The sequence below is a fragment of the Hyla sarda genome, chromosome 1, assembly GCF_029499605.1.
Source record: "Hyla sarda isolate aHylSar1 chromosome 1, aHylSar1.hap1, whole genome shotgun sequence".
NCBI lineage: Eukaryota > Metazoa > Chordata > Amphibia > Anura > Hylidae > Hyla > Hyla sarda.
This window is the reverse complement of record NC_079189.1, coordinates 180,384,152-180,399,314: the sequence shown is the minus strand read 5'-3', so window position 1 is coordinate 180,399,314 and position 15,163 is coordinate 180,384,152. Positions and strand designations below refer to the sequence as shown.

The window sequence follows — 15,163 nt, the reverse complement described above, 5'->3', positions numbered from 1 at the left end:
GTAGGTGCTTGTGTTGCAGTATTATGTATATATCGAAGGAATTCCATTCTCCTCGAGAGGTGAGGTTTATACTATTAAACAATACATTAACTGCAACACAACATTTGTTATTTATCTGGTGACATGTCAGGTCTGTAATGTCCAGTATGTTGGGTGTACTACTGGTCCTTTAAAAATTAGAATTAGGAAGCATCTTTCAGATGGAAGGCACTTGTCTTCATGATAAGCCAACACTGTGCAGAAAAACATGATGGCAGTCATGCAAGTTTAATCCTCCAGGGTATTGAAAGGGTAGGGCCCCCAATAAGAGGGGCTAACCATAGACAAAAGCTCCTTGATAGGCAGGTTTTCTGGATCATGCGGCTCGATAGCATATTTCCAATTGGTATGAATAAGAAACAGGATATCATATTGCACTATTAAAGGGGCTATCCAGGAAAAAAACTTTTTTTTATATATCAACTGGATACAGAGAGTTAAACAGATTTGTAAATTACTTCTATAAAAAATCTTAATCTTTAATCAGTAGTTATGATCTGCTGAAGTTGAGTTGTTCTTTTCTGTCTAAGTGCTCTCTGATGACACGTGTCTCTGGAACTGTCCAGAGTAGAAGCAAATCCCCATAGTAAACCTCTTCTACTCTGTGCAGTTCCTGAAACAAGCAGAGATGTCAGCAGAGAGCACTGTTGCCAGACAGAAAAGAACAACTCAACTTCAGCAGCTGATAATTATTGGAAGGAGTAACATTTTTTAATAAAAGTAATTTAAAAATCTGTTTAATTTTCTGTAGCCAGGAAAGTTTTTTCCTGGAATACCCCTTTAAGCCGCATGACCTGAGATGTCTATTATATGTTTCCATATATATATATATTTCTTTACCTACTCCTTCTCTTTCCTTTTTCCCCATTGTATATCAGATATATAATGGATCTATGATGAAGTCTTCTTCCTAATCACCCCTCCAGGGTCTTACTACATTACTTTGTATCACAGGAGTCTACATAGTGCAACACATGTATTCTAATGTATCTGAATACATTTTATGTCCTGTGGTTTTATTTGGACATATATCTATGTGCTTCTGCGATGTAATACTGCAAATATTTTGTAAATGTTTTTGCTATCAACAATATACAGGGTGGGCCATCTATATGGATACACCTTAATAAAATGGGAATGTTTGGTGATATTAACTTCCTGTTTGTGGCACATTAGTATATGTGAGGGGGGGGGGATCTTTTCAAGATGGGTGGTGACCATGGCGGCCATTTTGAAGTTGGCCATTTTGAATCCAACTTTAGTTTTTTCAATAGGAAGACACAACAATCTTATTGGGAATTTCACAAGAAAAACAATGATGTGCTTGGTTTTAACATAACTTTATTCTTTCATGAGTTATTTAAAAGTTTCTGACCACTTATAAAATGTGTTCAATGTGCTGCCCATTGTGTTGGATTGTCAATGCAACCCTCTTCTCCCACTCTTCACACATTGATAGCAACACCGCAGGAGAAATGCTAGCACAGGCTTCCAGTATACATAGTTTCAGGGGCTGCACATTTCGTATCTTCACAGCATAGACAATTGCCTTCAGATGACCCCAAAGATAAAAGTCTAAGGGGGACAGATCGGGAGACCTTGGGGGCCATTCAACTGGCCCACGATGACCAATCCACTTTCCAGGAAACTGTTCATCTAGGAATGCTCGGACCTGACACCCATAATGTGGTGGTGCACCATCTTGCTGTAAAAACTCAGGGAACGTGCCAGCTTCAGTGCATAAAGAGGGAAACACATCATCATGTAGCAATTTCGCATATCCAGTGGCCTTGAGGTTTCCATTGATGAAGAATGGCCCCACGATCTTTGTACCCCATATACCACAACATACCATCAATTTTTGTCTCCCAACAGTCTTGGAGGGATCTATCCAATGTGGGTTAGTGTCAGACCAATAGCGGTGGTTTTGTTTGTTAACTTCACCATTCACATAAAAGTTTGCCTCATCACTGAACAAAATATTCTGCATAAAAGTAGGGACCTGTTCCAATTTTTGTTTTGCCCATTCTGCAGCACCTGAAACTACGGATACTGGAAGCCTGTGCTAGCATTTCTCCTGCGGTGTTGCTATCAGTGTGTGAAGAGTGGGAGAAGAGGGTTGCATTGACAATCCAACACAATGGGCAGCACATTGAACACATTTTATAAGTGGTCAGAAACTTGTAAATAACTCATGACAGAATAAAGTTACGTTAAAACCAAGCACATCATTGTTTTTCTTGTGAAATTCTCAATAAGTTTGATGTGTCACATGACCCTCTTCCTATTGAAAAACAAAAGTTGGATTCAAAATGGCCGACTTCAAAATGGCTGCTATGGTCACCACCAATCTTGAAAAGTTTCCCCCTCACATATACTAATGTGCCACAAAAAGGCAGCTATATTTGAATTTGGGGATAAGAATGGGAAACTTCTGGCCTACCTGTCTAAGGAGAGCTATCCTGTGGCTTCTATACCCTGTGTGCGCACTCGGGATGGGTCCCTTAGTTCTGCCCCGTCAGTCATTAATAAGGTATTCCACTCCTTCTATAGCTCCCTATATTCCTCCTCCTCTGGGGTGGGCCCTGAGACTATACTATCTTTCCTGAGAGAGCTTCCCCTTGTCCCGTTGACCTTGCTCCAGTCCTCAGGCCTGGAGGCCCCGCTGACAGCTGACGAGGTGTCCAGGGTTATTAAAGACTTGCCCTCTGGGAAGACTCCGGGACTTGATGGATTGGTGGTGGACTGGTACAGACTGAATGAGGAGAAATTGATCCCCATCCTACTTAATCTGTATACGGTGGCCTTGGAGACTGGGTCCCTGCCAGACTCTATGAGAGGCTTTTATTGTGGTCTTACCTAAACCTGGTAAAGATCCGACCTTGCCCGACTCTTATCGTCCCATTTCCTTACTCAATGTAGATATCAACATTTTAGCAAAGGTCCTGGCGAACAGGCTCAGGGGGGTCATTTCCTCTGTAGTTCATCCTGATCAGACTGGGTTCATGCCTGGGAGGGCGACGGATGTTAATGTTAAAAGACTCCAGCTTAACATTTCCGCAGCGGAGGGGAGCAGATCCCCTGTTTACATGGTCAGCCTGGATGTCTATAAGGATTTAGATTCTGTTGAATGGCCCTATATTTGGTGCCTGATGCGAATCCTCTGCTTTAGACCTGTTTTTTGGAAATTGGTTCAGTTGCTGTATGACTCCCCTAGGGCCAGAGTACGCACTAATTTAGAGATTCCAGTTAGGCAGGGGCACTAGGCAAGGGTGCCCCATATCTCCCTTTCTCTTTGCTTTAACTGTAGTGTCCCTGGCAGCGGCAGTGCGCTCCTCTACTCAATTAAGGGGATCTCTAGGGGTTCCCTGACCGAGAAGATATCTCTCTATGCAGAAGATACATTAGTGTACTTGGCTGATGTGGGTGGCCTCGGGTCTAAATCATCCATAATGTCCTTGTCCTGTGCCAGGGTTTTGCCCTCTGTACTTCCTAATGGGTTGCAGGCAGTGTCCCGCTTTAAATATTTGGCGGTGGAAGTGTCCCATAACAACTCTGAGTTTATGGCCCTTAATTTGGACCCCCTACTCACCACTACACTTACTCGATTGCAGGCGTGGGACTCCTTGTCCTTGGCTGGTAGAGTTAACATTTTTAAAATGATATTTCTTCCCAAGTTCCTCTACCTTTTTCACCTGTCCCCTATCATTCCTCCCAGGTTTTTTTTTGTTAAACTTTACCAGGCTCTGAGATCCTTCTACTGGCAGAATAAACCTCCGAGGCTGGGACAGGCTCTGCTCCAGGCGCCTAAGCAGCGGGGGTGGGGGGACTAGCACTCCCAATATGCATAATTATTTTCTAGCCTCACAGCTGGTGTACACAGCCTGGTGGATCGACCTGGACCTTTCCAATGCCTTCACGGCTCTGGCGGGGGCTCTCCTGGGTTCTTACGAGACGCTGACTAATGCACTATACAGGTATGTTCCCTCTATGTCCTTACCGGCCCCTATTAAAATGGTGGTTGCGGTTTGGTCGGTGGTTTCTGGATGCTTCCCTCAGCCGGTTGTCTCTCCAAGAGCACCCCTATGGGGTAATCCACATTTGGAGCACCTACGGGAGTTGGAGGCAGCCGGTTTTTGGAGCTCACTGGGAATCAAGTTTGCCATGCACTTGTTTGGGGATGACTGTGTCTTTCCTTCATTTGCTGAGGTTAGGGATCGTTTTAATGTCCTTCAGGATGCCCACTTCCGGTATCTTCAGTTGCGACATGCGGTCTCTGCACAATTTGGTTCCCTGGAGGTTACCCCTGTCTTTAATGAATTGGAGCTGCTCCTGGGGACCACCGACCTGGCTAAGCCTCTTACCCAGAGTTATGCATTGCTGCAGTTAAGGTGGGTTGAGGATATTCCCGGTCTTTCGGAAGATATGTGGAAGGAGGTGGTTAAGACGTATTACCCTACAGTAGTTAGGTTTGTCCTTCACTTGTATGATACTCCAGTTAGATAACATAGGATGGGAGTCTCGGGGTCGGATATCTGTTTTAGGTGTGGGAAAGAGAGGGGCACCTTCCTACATGCGGTTTGGACTTGCTCCTGCGTTGTGCCCTTTTGGAAGGAGGTGATGACTTTCTTGTCGGATTACTTAGAATCTGGGGGTTATTAATGGGTTGGAGACGGGCTCTTATAGACGTGTTTTGGTTCACTTCCTCCTGTTTTGTGCGCGTAAAGTAATAGTGATGGCCTGGAAAGATGTGTCCGCACCCCCTCTGGCTCGGTGGATAGCCCTAGTTAATAAATATGTCCCATTATACCATGCCCTTTATGTCAGTAGGAAGTGTCCGAAAAAATTTGATGGGTTCCATGGTTACTGTTGGATGTCTCTATTGATCCTTCAGTTCGGGGAGCCTCTCAGACGTAGAATGGTTACCTTGGACTAGAGGAGTTCTTAGGGTATGTTTGGGTGTATGTGACTGGAATTGTCTGTATTGTGGCCTTCATGTGTTGTTGTTCTGTGTGGCCTCCCTCCCTTTAATGATGGATCTTTGTTTCAGTTTGTGTCGCTGTTCCATTGGCATGTCTCTGCTGGGAGTGGAGGGGGAGGGTCTATCGGAACTGTTTATATGTCTGTTGTTCAGTTGATGAAACCCCAATAAAAATATATATATATAGGAGTCCCATTCACCTCTAGACTAATACCAGAAAAAACTGATACATGATGATAGTATATACAGGTCCTTCTAAAAAAATTTGCATATTGTGCTAAAGTTCATTATTTTCCATAATGTAATGATAAAAATTAAACTTTCATATATTTTAGATTCATTGCACACCAAATGAAATATTTTAGGTCTTTTATTGTTTTAATACTGATGATTTTGGCATACAGCTCATGAAAACCCAAAATTCCTATCTAAAAAAATTAGTATATCATGAAAAGGTTCTCTAAACGAGCTATTAACCTAATCATCTGAATCAACTAATTAACTCTAAACACCTGCAAAAGATTCCTGAGGCTTTTAAAAACTCCCAGCCTGGTTCATTACTCAAAACCGCAATCATGGGTAAGACTGCCGACCTGACTGCTGTCCAGAAGGCCATCATTGACACCCTCAAGCAAGAGGGTAAGACACAGAAAGAAATTTCTGAACAAATAGGCTGTTCCCAGAGTGCTGTATCAAGGCACCTCAGTGGGAAGTCTGTGGGAAGGAAAAAATGTGGCAGAAAACGCTCCACAACGAGAAGAGGTGACCGGACCCTGAGGAAGATTGTGGAGAAGGACCGATTCCAGACCTCGGGGGACCTGCGGAAGCAGTGGACTGAGTCTGGAGTAGAAACACCGAGAGCCACCGTGCACAGGCGTGTGCAGGAAATGGGCTACAGGTGCCACATTCCCCAGGTCAAGCCACTTTTGAACCAGAAACAGCGGCAGAAGCGCCTGACCTGGGCTACAGAGAAGCAGCACTGGACTGTTGCTAAGTGGTCCAAAGTACTTTTTTCGGATGAAAGCAAATTTTGCATGTCATACGGAAATCAAGGTGCCAGAGTCTGGAGGAAGACTGGGGAGGAGGAAATGCCAAAATGCCTGAAGTCCAGTGTCAAGTACCCACAGTCAGTGATGGTCTGAGGTGCCATGTCAGCTGCTGGTGTTGGTCCACTGTGTTTTATCAAGGGCAGGGTCAATGCAGCTAGCTCTCAGGACATTTTGGAGCACTTCATGCTTCCATCTGCTGAAAAGCTTTATGGAGATGAAGATTTCATTTTTCAGCATGACCTGGCACCGTCTCACAGTGCCAAAACCACTGGTAAATGGTTTACTGACCATGGTATTACTGTGCTCAATTGGCCTGCCAACTCTCCTGACCTGAACCCCATAGAGAATCTGTGGGATATTGTGAAGAGAAAGTTGAGAGACGCAAGACCCAACACTCTGGATGAGCTTAAGGCCGCTATCGAAGCATCCTGGGCCTCCATAACACCTCAGTAGTGCCACAGGCTGATTGCCTCCATGCCACGCCGCATTGAAGCAGTCATTTCTGCAAAAGGATTCCCGACCAAGTATTGAGTGCATAACTGAACATAATTATTTGAAGGTTGACTTTTTTTTGTATTAAAAACACTTTTCTTTTATTGGTCGGATGAAATATGCTAATTTTTTTAGATAGGAATTTTGGGTTTTCATGAGCTGTATGCCAAAATCATCAGTATTAAAACAATAAAAGACCTGAAATATTTCAGTTGGTGTTCAATGAATCTAAAATATATGAAAGTTTAATTTTTATCATTACATTATGGAAAATAATGAACTTTAGCACAATATGCTAATTTATTGAGAAGGACCTGTATATATGTAATAATAATAATTAGAACTGTGCTTCAGATTTATGATGAAAGCAAAATTGTATTTATTCATATAAAATAACCGCTAATAAAATATCTTAAATGTAGCAATAACAACAATTTAACAATATATCTGACAATATCTCCTTACACAGGGCCCTTGTGTGGAGAAAAAAAGTATTAACAATGATTTAAAAAATATATAAAAAGTTGTAATACCGCAAAAGAGTCTTGGATCCAGTAATCTAGCATAGAGATAGTGCAGTTAAGCAGGTTGAACATATATTATCCAAGTCCGTATTTAGATATATTTGTGCAGCATATATTTACCGGCTTGTGGAAATTGATGTGCTGAGCTTTAAAGGGGTATTCCAGGAAAAAACTTTTTTTTTATATATATCAACTGGCTCCAGAAAGTTAAACAGATTTGTAAATTACTTCTATTAAAAAAATCTTAATCCTTTCAGTACTTATGAGTTTCTGAAGTTAAGGTTGTTCTTTTCTGTCTAAATCCTCTCTGATGACACCTGTCTCGGGAAACGCCCAGTTTAGAAGCAAATCCCCATAGCAAACCTCTTCTAAACTGGGCGTTTCCCGACACAGGTGTCATCAGACAGGATTTAGACAGAAAAGAACAACCTTAACTTCAGAAGCTCATAAGTACTGAAAGGATTAAGATTTTTTAATAGAAGTAATTTACAAATCTGTTTAACTTTCTGGAGCCAGTTGATATATATCAAAAAGTTTTTTTCCTGGAATACCCCTTTAAAGCTGTAATTGCTGTCCGTCCTATAGAGGCTGATATGCGCTGGCGTGCGCACCGGCGATTGGTCCGCTAGCCACAGACCCAGCGATGCCGCCGGTCACGGAGATAGCTGTTTGAAACTCTGACGGTGGAAACAGGCCTCGTGGAGGGATTCTCGGCGTGTGACGTCAGCTCTGCAGCACTAGATATCAGCCCGGTAAATTATGTTGATAAGAGCGGTGGCAACCAAATGCTGGCGGCTGGATTAATAGGAGCAGTGATAGCCCAATATAAGTGGCTGGATGGATGGTAAAAAGTTCTGCTAAACTGCGGCAATGATGCAATGGTTTCTCTTATGGTGGTATTATTGCGGTAAAGAAAGCTCTAAACGCTTTCAGGGTACTGGATATTGACCCTTTCCTCAGTAGAATATATATTTTTTCTACCAATAAAAATATGTTAAAAAAAAAATAAAGAATGTAAGAAGCGAGCTGATTGGTTGCTATGAGCAACTGGGCAACTTTGCCTCTGCACAGGTTTTGATAAATCTCCCCCTACGAGCGTACATGTTGACTAAATGCTAGGAACGTATGTAATGTATAAAAGCTATGAGCGTATGTAATATATAAATGCTAGAAGTGTACATGTTGACTCAATGCTATGAGTGTGTGTAATGTATAAAGCTATGAACGTATGTAATATATAAGTGCCATGAGCGTCAATACTATATAAATGCTATGAGCGTCCGCAATATATAAATGCTATAAGCATCCGCAATTTATAAATGCTATGAGCGTATGTACTGTATACATTTTATGAGCATATGTAATGTGTGAATGTTATGAGCGTGCATGCTGTATAAATCCTATGAGCTTATGTACTGTATAAATACTCTTCGCGAACATGCTGTATAATGCTATGAGCAAATGTAATGTATAAATGCTATGTGCGTACATACTGTATAAATGCTATGAGCGTGCACTCTGTGTAAGAGCTATGAGCGCTCACTGTATAAAAGCTATGAGCATACACACAGCACAAACGCTATGAGCATATCTACTGCATACATGCCATGAGCATATGCACTGCACGAATGCTATTAGCATCCGTGCTGTTCAACTGCTATGAGCATCTGTGCTGTATAACTACTATGAGCATCTGTGCGGTATAACTGCTATGAGTGTACATACCGTATAATGCTATGAGCGTGTGTACTGAATAAATGCAATGCGCGTACATACCGTACAACCGCTATGAGCATACATACCATATAACTGTTATGGGCATACATACCGTAAAACACTATGAGCATACCTACTGTATAAATGCAATGAACGTACGTACTGTATAAATCAGTGTTCCGCAACCTTTTTCGAAACCCCTAAAAAAAATAAGAATTTGATGGGGAACCCCTATCGAAGTTGAAAGCCGCAGTGCAATGCACAATATCTATTTACCTTAGGGTATGTAGATTACAGTGCTGCTTTATACAGCAACTCACAAGTGACGTCTTTTAAAATCAGCGTTGTTCCCTTCTCTTCTCCATTTGGTGCGGGCCATCATGACGATTTCTTCCAGCCACAATTCTTCAACATTACACCTGCAAAACAAACCTATTAGGCTCCGCACTTTTTAAGTATCAGCCTCCAGATTCCCCTTTTACAAGTAAGGAGGAATACAGGGGCATATAGGTGTAAAGGGGTAACAGAGGGGTGCTGAAAGGCGTACACGGGTAACAGGTGCATAGAGGAGTGAACATGGGTGACAGAGGGGTGTACATGGGTAACAGAAGGGGGTTGGGTGTAGAGGAGTGTACGTGGGTGACAGAGGGGTGTAGTGTGTGACAAAGGGTTGTATAAGAGTGTCCATGGGTGACAGGGGGGCATAGGGGGTGACAGGAGCATACATGGGCGACAGATGGGTGTACGGGGGTGTAGATAATTTACGGCGGTAAGACTGTCCGGGGGGGGGGGTGAGCCTGTGACTCACTCACGGTGCCACGGGGGGGGGGGGGGGGGGTTGATGCTGTGTGCATTGATTCACAGGCGCGTAAGCCAGGCGGGAGATAAGAAGAAAAAAAAATAATTACCTACTGGAGCCTGTGGTACCCCTGGCAGTTCTCAATGGAACTCCAGTTGGGAATCACTGGTACAAATGCTATAAGCATATGTATTGTCTAAATGCTATGAGCGTATGTATTGTCTAAATGCTATGAGCGTATGTACTGCATAAATGCTATAAGCGCACATACTGTATAAATGCTCTGAGCATGCCCAGTATGACAGATATGTGCGTGTGTCTGGTTTAACAACTATGAGTGTACCCAGGATAGTGTGAGCTCAGAGAATGCTAATCTAAGGTGTAAAATTATGAGTTTAAGTACTGTATAAAGTCATGAATAAATGTATTGCATGAATGTTCTGAATGAACTCAAGGAATAATGCAATAAACTGTATAAAGCTTATGACTTTTATCATAGCTGCAGCCTGAGCCTACCTTGCGGGTGGCTAGAATCCCACCTGAGGCAGCCGTCGGGCAGCGACCGGCCCCCAGTAGTTTCAGTGAGAGTGCCGCTGCCTGCTCCCGGAATCTTGGCAGGAAATCCAAACCTGGAATGCCAGTTTCGTAAATGTCACTCGCAACCTGACTAGACGTGCAGGGACGTTTAATAAGCATGCCCCCTGCCTCAGTGACCTAAGCCCTGCCTAAAGGAGAAGGGGGCGTAGCACGAATACCCTTCACACAAATGCAGCCAAAAAGGCTTAATGCTTAGCATAATAAATAACCCTATTAGTAACATAAGAAATAAAATTAAAAAAAATGTGGTTTAATAAAATTAAAAAAAATTTGGTTTATTCTGTTCGCCATATTTGGTGTCAGTAAGAAATTTTTCCCCCTGATATAAGGAGAATTGGCTCATGCTTCACAGTGGGGTTTTGCCTTCCCCTGGATCAACGTAACCATAAATAGGTTTAGCATAATAACTGAATAAATTTCCCTATTAGAAACAAAAATAATAATTTAAAAATATATATTATTTAAAAAGAAAAATGTTTGCCACAAATATAAACATTAGACTTGTGTACATTTATAATAAACAAAATAAAAATGTAAAACTAATTTACACCTCAATCACAGAGTAGATATTAACCTTTGATCCTTGAATTTATTCTGATATTTGGGGCCAGGAACTAATTTTTCCCCGATAATGAGGACAATTGGCTCATTCCTCACAGGGTGTTTTTGCCCTTCTCTGGATCAACAGATCAAAAACTTTACACATACACCTATATACCGTTTTTATCGGGGTATACCATGCACCGGCCTATAACAAGCACCCTCATTTTACCAAGGATATTTGGGTAAAAAAATTTTTTTACCCAAATATCCATGGTAAAATGAGGGTGCGTGTGTGCGCGTGTATACCCCGATACACCCCCAGGAAAGGCAGGGGGAGAGAGGCCGTCGCTGCCGGCTTCTCTCCCCCTGCCTTTCCTGGGGTCTAGAGCCCTGCTGCCGGCCCTTCTCTCCCCCTGGCTATCGGCGCCGCTGCCCGTTCTGTCCCCCTGACTATCGGTGCTTCAGGCCTCCGGCGTGCGTCCCCTGCGTCGTTGCTATGCACGGTGCGGTGCACTGACGTCATGCGCCGTGCAGCGCATAGCAACGACGCAGGGGACGCATGCCGGAGGCCTGAAGCAGCGCGGATCCGATCCCGGCAACAGGTAATTATGCCACCGGGGATGGGGGGAGGCAACGGGGCAGCGGCGCCGGCAATGGGTGCCGCTGCCCCTTCTCTCCCCCTGGCTGTCGGCGCCGCTTCTCTCCCCCTGGCTATCGGCGCCGGCACCAATAGTCAGGGGGACAGAACGGGCAGCGGCGCCGATAGCCAGGGGAGAGAAGGGCTGGCAGCAGGGCTTTAGACCCCAGGAAAGGCAGCGGGAGAGAAGCGGGCAGCGACGGCCTCTCTCCCTCTGCCTTTCCTGGGGGTGTATCGGCGTATAAAACGCACATAGACTTTAGGCTAAAAATTTTAGCCTAAAAAGTGCGTGTTATACGCCGATAAATACGGTAGAAAAAATATATAGATTCAAAAAAAATTATATCATAGTAACAGTTTTAGTAGCTCTAAAGCAATATGTTTTATTAACTTCTCATCTCTATAAATAAATTCTTTCCTTTACCCCCCCCCTCCACAATGTTATACTTGTCTTTTTTTCCATTGGACATCCATCGTTGTATTGGCCTTAATGTCTTATTCTATAACACTATGGGCGAGATTTATCATAACCTGTCCAGAGGAAATGTTGCTGAGTTGCCAATACCAACCAGATTGTGTCTTTCATTTTCCAGAGGCCTTTTCAAAAATGAAAGAAGCGATCTGATTGGTTGCTATGGGCAACTCAGCAACATTTCTTCTGGACAGGTTATGATAAATCTCCCCATCTGGACCTCAATGGATTGTCCAGTCTCATAGGGGGAGATTTATAAAAACCTGTTCAGAGGAAAAGTTGCCCAGATGCCCATAGCAACCAATTAGATCACTACTTTAATTTTTAACAAGGCCTCTGCAAAATGAAAGAAGCACGCTGCTGTGGCAAGTACATGTAAAAAAAAAAGAAAATGGCAGCAGTACAATTGGTCAACAAAATGGAGGCTCTTAGCGCACTTTTTGATCAAAACGTGTCCCCCTATCCACGACGCAGAGGTGGCCTCATATCAGATGGGACCCTAACACTAACTCACTTCTGCTGGGCATACAGCCTCTGACTGGGTGACATGTTGGATCCACTATCAATCCAAACCACCTCCTGTGAAATAGGGGAGGTGATGCACGGCAACAGAGGGAGCCACTCCCCCCAAATTGCACAGCAAAAACAAAAAAACTAAAATGTAGCCAGCACCTAAACCCAATACACGGGTGCACGCTGCTGTGGCAAGTACAATACATGTTAAAAATAAATAAATAAATAAATAAAATGGCAGCAGCACACTTGGTCAACAAAATGGAGGCTCTAAGCGCACTTTTTGATCAAAAAGTGTCCCCCCATCCACCACGCGGAGGTGGCCTCATATCGGATGGGACCCTAAGACTAACTCACCTCTGCTGGGCATACAGCCACTGCATGTATTGGGTTTAGGTGCTGGCTAAAAAAAATTTTGTTTTTGCTGTGCAATTTGGGGGGGGGGGGGGGGAGTGGCTCCCTCTGTAGCCATGCATCCCCTCGTTTTTATCAAAAAGTGCGCTAAGAGCCTCCATTATTTTGACCAAGTGTGCTCATGGTAATTGATAATACATCTTGATGGGTCACAGTAAACATGGAAAGTTCTATATTAAATAAAGAAAGCTTCCCCCCATCATGTGTGTTACATGTGTTCTCTGGTCACAGGACACTACACAGAAAACATGAAATCATGATACTAGTGTCTCCCAGTGTCTTCAGTCCATTACTAAGTAGATCAATGGCTGTTAAATGTCCTACTGTCAAACTCACCCAAAAATCATCCCCTAGGGCCACCAGTGCCATGTTACCATTTATCATGAGTCCACATTATTAGAAACCTGTTGGGTTCCCCAGTCTCCTAAATAAGTATAAGACAGCAGGACATCAGTCATGGTTGGACCTTACAGTCATAGTCAGGGGTGTTGCTAAGTCTCCACAGCTCAAGCCACACCCATGGTCACATCCCAAACCACACCCTCATCCACAACCAATCACACACAACCTCCTCCATTAACATGCTCCCTACTACCAGGGGGAGTTTTTAAAGAGGTGACAAAATAATTGAAGGTACCTTAGGCTAGGAATAATTGAGGTACCTTAGGGTTCACACTGTGGAATTTCCAAGCGGAATCAAATTCAGCTAGGAAATTCCATTGCAGCTGAGTCCCGTTTTCAATGGGATTTTGCTACCCCATGCACACTGCAAAATTTCCACGGCTGAAAAATCTGCCACAGAAATTTATTTTTGTCGCCCGTGGGAATCCATATGCCTGTGGGAATTTCAGTCCCCGCCGGGCGGGGACTGGACAGGGGTGACTGCTGATATCTATCGGCAGGCACCCCGTGCAAATGTCCAGGGGGGTCATTAGACCGCCCCAATGTCTGCGATCGGCGCAAATCCCAAGTGAATTCACACTTGCGATTTGCACCGATTCCGGGTCATTACGGGTCTATGCTGACCCGGAATAGAAGGGGGATCGCGGTTGTCAAAGACAACTACGATCCCCCTGAAGGCATAGGAGTGAGGTGGCAGGGGTGACACCCCTCCTATCCCTGCTATTGGTGGTCAAGACGCGACCACCAAAAGCAGATCAGGGGCGGAGGGGTTTACTTTCGTTTTCCCCATCCTGCCCACCCACAATAGGCGGGGCAGAACGGGGAAACGAAGGGGACCGAACGCTGAAGATCCACTTACCCGTCCGGAGGCTGCGAGCGACGGTGATCGGCGGGCGGCGACGGAGATCGGCGACGTCGTGCGGCAGAAGAGGACGGCTCCCTGGATCCTTACGGAAGCCGGTAAGTTGCCTAGCAACATCTGGAGGGCTACAGTCTGAGCCTGTAGCCCTCCAGATGTTGCAAAACTTCAACTCCCAGCATGCCCAGACAGCTGTTTGTGCATGCTGGAATATGTAGTTTTGCAACAGCTGGAGGAATGCAGTTTGAGACCACTATACAGTGGTCTCTAAACTTTATCCCTCCAGATCTTGCAAAACTACAACTCCTAGCATGCTAAAACAGCTCTTTGCTGTCTGGGCATGCTGGGATTTGTAGTTTTGCAACATCTGGAGGGTCACAGTTTGGAGATCCCTGTGCAGTGGTCTATGATCTGTAGCCCTCCAGATGTTGCAAAACTGCAAATCCCAGCATGCCCATACAGCAAACAGCTGTCTCAGCATGCTGGGAGTTGTAGTTGCTTAACCTCCAGCTGTTGCATAACTACATCTCCCAGCATGCCCTTCGGTGATTAGTACATGCTGGGAGTTGTAGTTTTGAAATAGCTGGAGGCACACTGATTGGAAAATTCTGAGTTAGGTAACAGAACCCAAATGAAGGTTTTCCGACCAGTGTGCCTCCAGCTGTTGCAAAAGTACAACTCCCAGCATGCACGGTCTGTCAGTACATGCTGGGAGTTGTAGTTTTGCAACAGCTGGATGCACGCTGGTTGGAAAATACTGAGTTAAGTAACAGAACCTAACTGAAGGTTTTCCAACCAGTGTGCCTCCAGCTGTTGCAAAAGTACAACTCCCAGCATGCATGGTCTGTCAGTACATGCTGGGAGTTGTGGTTTTGAAACATCTGGAGGGTCACAGTTTGGAGATCCCTGTGCAGTGGTCTATAATCTGTAGCCCTCCAGATGTTGCAAAACTGCAAATCCCAGCATGCCCATACAGCAAACAGCTGTCTCAGCATGCTGGGAGTTGTAGTTGCTTAACCTCCAGCTGTTGCATAACTACATCTCCCAGCATGCCCTTCGGTGATTAGTACATGCTGGGAGTTGTAGTTTTGAAACAGCTGGAGGCACACTGATTGGAAAATTCTGA

The 15,163-nt window shown here is 44.2% G+C and overlaps 1 protein-coding gene across 1 annotated transcript in view; it reads right to left on the bottom strand.

Moving 5' to 3' along the window:
• Positions 1 to 11,963, bottom strand: part of CASP6 (caspase 6) — a 63,666-nt gene extending 51,703 nt beyond the window's left edge. The window contains exons 1-2 of the mRNA XM_056564697.1: positions 11,947 to 11,963; positions 10,117 to 10,229 (exon numbers count right to left, since the gene is read on the bottom strand). Of these exons, the coding sequence (XP_056420672.1) occupies positions 10,117 to 10,229; positions 11,947 to 11,963 (130 nt within the window). The remainder of the gene's footprint in view (positions 1 to 10,116; positions 10,230 to 11,946) is intronic.
• Positions 11,964 to 15,163: the final 3,200 nt, after the last annotated feature.